General features: G+C 34.7%; 1 protein-coding gene across 1 annotated transcript; it reads left to right on the top strand.

Moving 5' to 3' along the window:
* Window positions 1-923: 923 nt before the first annotated feature.
* On the top strand, window positions 924-1,853 carry LOC121465776 (olfactory receptor 4K3-like). The gene has a single exon (XM_041679165.1). It carries the CDS (start codon window positions 927-929, stop codon window positions 1,851-1,853), a length of 927 nt encoding a protein of 308 aa, XP_041535099.1. The 5' UTR covers window positions 924-926.
* The last annotated feature ends 4,147 nt before the right edge of the window (window positions 1,854-6,000 follow it).

The following is a 6,000-nucleotide window of genomic DNA, read 5'->3' as shown; positions in this document are numbered from 1 at the left end:
ATGGATTTTGCAATGATATTTTGTTAATCAGTTTCCTAATGCATGAACTGGCTTTGTGGGAGCCTAGGCTGTTGGAATGCTCACCTTCCTGTACCTGGATAGAAGTGGGAGGACCTTGGACTTCCCTCATGGCAGGGAACCTGGACTGCTCTTCAGTATTGAGAGGGAGGGGGAATGGAGTGGGGAGGAGGGAGGAGTGGGGAGAGGGGGAGGGGGCAATGTGTGGAAGGAGGGGGAGGGAAATGGGAAATGGGGAGGAGGCGAAATTTTTTTCCAACAACAACAACAACAAAAGTCAAAGATATATATTTAATAATAAATAACACTGGATCTGGTTCAGTGTTTCCATCAATGTGTATATGTCATATGGCATTCTGTATGCTTCCTCTCTGAGATTTTGAATGTCTCCAATTCTCTACTTCTGAGTTTGAGCTCAAAATTTTAATTTATTTATGTCACTAATATTATCTTCCGAATGCTCAAAGCAATCATCATAATGCTTCCAAAAACAGTAACATCCTGTCTGACCATTTGTACTGAACATAAATGCAATTTCTATGTTTAAACCCCATTTATGTTATAGAATATCATGATTGTTAGTGATAAATTCAGACCACGCACTTTTTCTTCACATTGTCATCCTGCTTCTTTGTTGCTATCTTGTAGAGGGATTTCCCGATTGATCATGTGGATAACAGTTGCACCTGATGCTTCTCTTCTTGGGGAGTTGCTCTTGGCTCATTAGCTTTCACTTGGGCAGCAGTGTCACTCCTGTTTGCCTTACATTCCTTTTTACATTTATGTATTTCTATCCAGGTAAGTTTCAAAGTTAATAAACAGTTCTACAAAAGAAGTAATCTTCCTATTATGACTAAATCTTAATTTTTCTTAAATTGTAGGCCACTTCTGAGGACTCACTGAGTGAAATGGATGGGGGCAATCAGTCTGTGGTGTCAGAATTTATGCTTTTGGGACTTACCAACTCTAAGAATCTTCAGGTCTTACTCTTTGTGATATTTTTCATACTTTATCTGCTCATCTTGTTTGGAAATATCGTCATCCTTGTTTTAATCACCACTGACCCCCATCTCCATTCTCCTATGTACTTCTTCTTGGCCAACCTGTCCTTTGTTGACTTATGTCTTTCTTCAAACACCACTCCTAAAATGATATCAGATTTTCTCAGAGAATACAAGACCATCTCCTTTGCAGGCTGCATTTTCCAGATTTTCTTTTCCCATTGTGTTGGTGCAGTGGAGATGGTGCTGTTGGTGGTAATGGCTTATGACCGCTATGTGGCCATCTGCAAACCCCTCCACTACTTCACCATTATGAACCTGAAAAGATGCACTGGGTTGGTGTTGATTTCTTGGACTACTGGCCTTATACATGGCATAAGTTACTTGGCAGTGGTTTTGCAGCTACCTTTTTGTGGTCCCAAGGAAGTAGACAGTTTCTTTTGTGATATGCCATTGGTGATTAAGCTAGCCTGCATAGATTATCATGATTTAAATACTTTAATGCATGCTGACTGTGGGATTGTGGCTGTAACCTGCTTCATTCTATTGCTGATTTCATATACATATATCCTAATCTCTGTTGGCCAGAGCTCTAAATCTGGTGTATCTAAGGCTCTGTCCACATGCAGTGCCCACATCACGGTGGTAATGATCTTCTTTCTGCCTTGCATCTTCATCTATGTGTGGCCCCTCAGTATTACCTGGTTGGACAAATTTCTTGCTGTGTTTTACTCCTTTTTTACACCACTACTAAACCCAGCCATTTATACATTGAGAAATAAAGAGATGAAAAATGCTGTGAAAAGATTCATAGGCAAATTCTTGGGACTCTAAGGATATTCATAATATTCAGAAACATGCACTAATTGCTTCACACCATGAGATTGACTCTATGAAATATATTTAAAACCAACAAATACAGTTTATATTGACATTTTATACCAATCTTTTAATATGGATACAAGTTAACATTTTAAAATATATGACATTTATTCATCAATCAGCAGAACACTGTTAATTCTTTTTCTTAAATTATAAATATAAACCTTTTCCACACAGGAATGCCATCAAAGTATTCTTCTATTGTTTTAATAAATTTTAGCTTAACATTTTTGAGCAACCCCATATATTTATCTTAACAAATAAAATCTTAATAAATGTTACTTCAATATAATTCTGTATAACACCACATGCCCATTAAATGTTTTTCTAATTTCATGATTATAAATTCTAATAGTGAACTTGAATTTTCCTAAAATATTTTCGCCTGTATTATGTAACTATTTCTCCTTAGCCGGGAAATATCAAAGAATATATACTTGATACTGTCTTCCTTTTTAATAATCACATTACATAATATTTTGGTTTTGTTATTTTGTAGAAAAAAAACAAGAAGTTTTAAAACAGTTAATAAGTTTAGTATTTCCACTAAAGAGAAGAAAGTGTCATTTTTAAATTTTAACCATTTTGTGGATGTTTAAATGTAGTAATGTTTCAACTTATTATGGTCATTATTACCTTAGTGAGTCTCACCCTGGACAATATTTTTTAAAGGAAAAGTCTTTATTTTATTATTATTATTTAAAAGTAACATGTTGTCAGTTTTATATAGACTTAAATATACTTATAATCTGGGAGATGATTATATATTTACTTAAGCTACATATTAAAATTGCTTATTTTCACATGCAATATATACTTATTACAGTTTCCTTTCTCTTTATTTCTGGTTCCTCTCACCTTCTTGCCTATTGGGATTCCCCTCACTTTCTGTCTTTCATTAGAAAAGAGCAGGTTTTAAGTGATAACAACAAGATAAAATAAAATAAAAGATAAAATGAAATTCATTATATTGAAGATGGACACTGCAAAGCAACAGAAGAAAAAGAGACCTAAGAGAAAGCACTAATATCAGAGATCCTCTCATTCACACACTCAGGAGTCCCATAAAACTTCTAAGATGAAAGCTACATTTATATGAAGAGGGTATGGCACTAAATCATAAAAGCCCTGTGCTTGCTGCTTTAGTCTTTGTTAGTTCATGTAAGTTTTTTCTCGATTTATTTGGAGGACCTTGTGCTCCTAGTGTCCTCCATTCCCTCTGGTTCTACAATGTTTCACCATTCATTTTTTTCATATTTGATCTCTGAGGGAAAAAGCTTGATAGAGATATTCCATTTAGAGCTTTATATTTCAAAATATCTCTTTGTATGATGTCTGATTGTGGGTCTCTGTATTTGTTCCCATCTAATGCATGATGAAGCTTTCCCAGTAATATTTGAATGAGGCAATAATCTATGAGAATAGAGGAATGTCATTAGGATTCAATCATTTTATAATTTTTTTGAATATGCACATTTTTGTGTTGTCCTCTAAGCTGCCCGGTCTCTGGTTCTTTTATAGATATGAGTTTTCATCTTGTGGGGAGAACTTTAAGTCAATTTAGACATTCATTGTTTTCTCCCACAAGTTTTGTGGCACCATACCATTAGCATAATTTGGCAAACAGTACACAGTATAAAACAAAGTTTATTTATTTATTTATTTATTTCCTTGTTTGTTTGTTTTAAGCCAGGGTTTCTCTGTAGCTTTGGAGCCTGTTCTGGAACTAGTTGTATACCAGGCTGGCTTCAAACTCACAAAGTTCTACCTGCCTCTATTTCCTGAAAGATGAGCTAAAGACATGTATCACCATGCCTAGCTACTTTATTGCTTTTTAAAAGGACTTTCCCTATACTTATTCTTTTCTCTATCAAGCCTTCATATATTTTTAAAGACACTGTAAAATGTTTAGAAACTTCTTCTTCTGAATCTGATTTTACTATATATCTCCATGGTTTCTTGACTGCATGAGTCTTAAATTGCTAAGTGATATATATAGCTAGGATAACAGTGAGGCTTTAGTGGTTGGCTTTGCTCCATTCCTTAACATTTTAAGAGTATAGTTTCATGGTGAAGGTACTGGCAGGAGCCCACCCAATTCATCTGGTAGGACATTGGACTCCTGTTCCCAGGGTCATGGATTTGATCCTCATGTTGATTGCCAAATGGAGCACAATTAATAAAAATGTAGACACTGATGATGGTGTTCAATATGAAGACCAAAACAGCAAAGTAGCCAGTCACTGGCTTTTTCTTCTATCTCAGTATAAAATTGGTTTTCCTACCTCCAGGAAACCTCAGAATGAGACTAAGACTGACAGCTATCTCCTCCTGATTTATAATCCTCTCTAGTTCTAGGATTAAGGGCATATACCACTACCACCTGCTTTCTATGGCAATTTAGTGTGACTACTGGGATTAAAAATGTGTGTAATTGCAGCCTAGTCTGTAATGCTGACCAGTGTGGCTGTTTTACTTTTTTGATCCTCAGGCAAGATTTAGCTATTAAAATACAATTTAAATGCCACTACAAATCTAACACCCTGAGAAAAACACCTAAAAAAATTGATAAAGGTAGAACAGAATTGACAGAGAGACCCTCTGAGCTGCATAAGTGTACACACATGAGCACACACATATATGTATATATGTACATTTATACATGCACATATACCACCATAGCATACACTAACTCACAAGCATAGATAAGTATAGCTAAATTATTTTTAAAAACATAATGGGGAATAAGTATGTTGCCAGATATTTCAAACCTAGCAATATCACATGCAAGTATGGAGCACAATGAAATCTATGAATTATGTGATGAAGAAATGAAATAGATTTTTCATACATTGGGAAATTATGTTCCCAGCATGGATTTTGTTCTATTCATATCTCACACATTTACAAATTTTCTCCTAACTATGCATTTGAGTTACTTTGTTTATATTAAGACAATAAAAAACTAGGCAGCAGCATGCTTCTTCTTATCCTCTTTGGTGAAGTGAATAATTTTGAAAAGTTGACTAACACTATCAATGCTGGGCTAACGAACAAAGGGTTTTCCTTGTCTTTATATTTTCACAAATTTTCTGCACTAAGTATTACTCTTAACAGAGAAATCCCTTAGAGATGTCCAAGGTAATTATTTCTAAGGTTCTCATTATATCCAGAATACAAAACAACTGACATGGTTCACCCATGGGACAATGTCAGGAAGTGAATTGGTCAGGCTGAGGGGAAGACTGTTTTTACACAACATGAATGTGTTCATAAGCACACATCAGATGGGAAGAAAGTGTAACCAAAGAGATAACTATAATTTTGGTAAGTCATCTCTCTGATAGTCTTCTGTTACGAAGTTCTCCATCTACTTCTAGTTATCCCTTTTTACCAATACCCAGTGTGTTTACTGAGAACTGTTTCTTTGTTCTATGTTATCTTTGGAGGCCAGTTAATATGATTTTTTCCCATCTCTCATGTTTCTCTCCTATTTATGTCTACATCAGAAGATCATCATTCTTTATCAGATAATCCATAAGAGCTTTATCCTACTACCATTGTATGATTATTCCCTTCAACTTAACAAGACCAAACATTTTAAAATCAGAGTGAATATATAACTTTCATCATAGAAATAGTAAAGATGACAACAAATCAATGAGAATAGAGGTAATACATGGCCATTAGAGAACTCAAATTGAAAAACAAAATACTGAAAATTAATGACTCCAAGAAGAAGGAGAGTTAGCTGCTTCCAGAGATGAGCTCCTTAATTTGTTTTCAAATGTAGAGTGTTCAGCCCTATATTAGGATGCAATAATAAAATTGGGCAGGTCATGTGTATATATTTGTGTACCTATATAAAATTACCAAAAAAAATGCTATCAACTGTAGTGGTGGTACTGGAAGGGTTTAGTGAGGGTATTTGTGAGGAATTTGAGGGGGGAAAGGAAGCGATATTATGTATTTGCATTAAAAATTAAAATTAACCTTATACACTAACAAACAAAACAGACATACAATAACACAATTGCACACAATCTGCAAGGAAAACTAACTTAAAGCTACTAAATTATCACCCTTTAAATCCTTATTA

This window comes from Microtus oregoni, unplaced genomic scaffold (assembly GCF_018167655.1).
Source record: "Microtus oregoni isolate MIOR12 unplaced genomic scaffold, Mior012 000031F_ref0000149, whole genome shotgun sequence".
NCBI lineage: Eukaryota > Metazoa > Chordata > Mammalia > Rodentia > Cricetidae > Microtus > Microtus oregoni.
The sequence above is the reverse complement of the archived record's forward strand: the minus strand, read 5'-3'. Positions and strand labels throughout refer to the sequence as shown.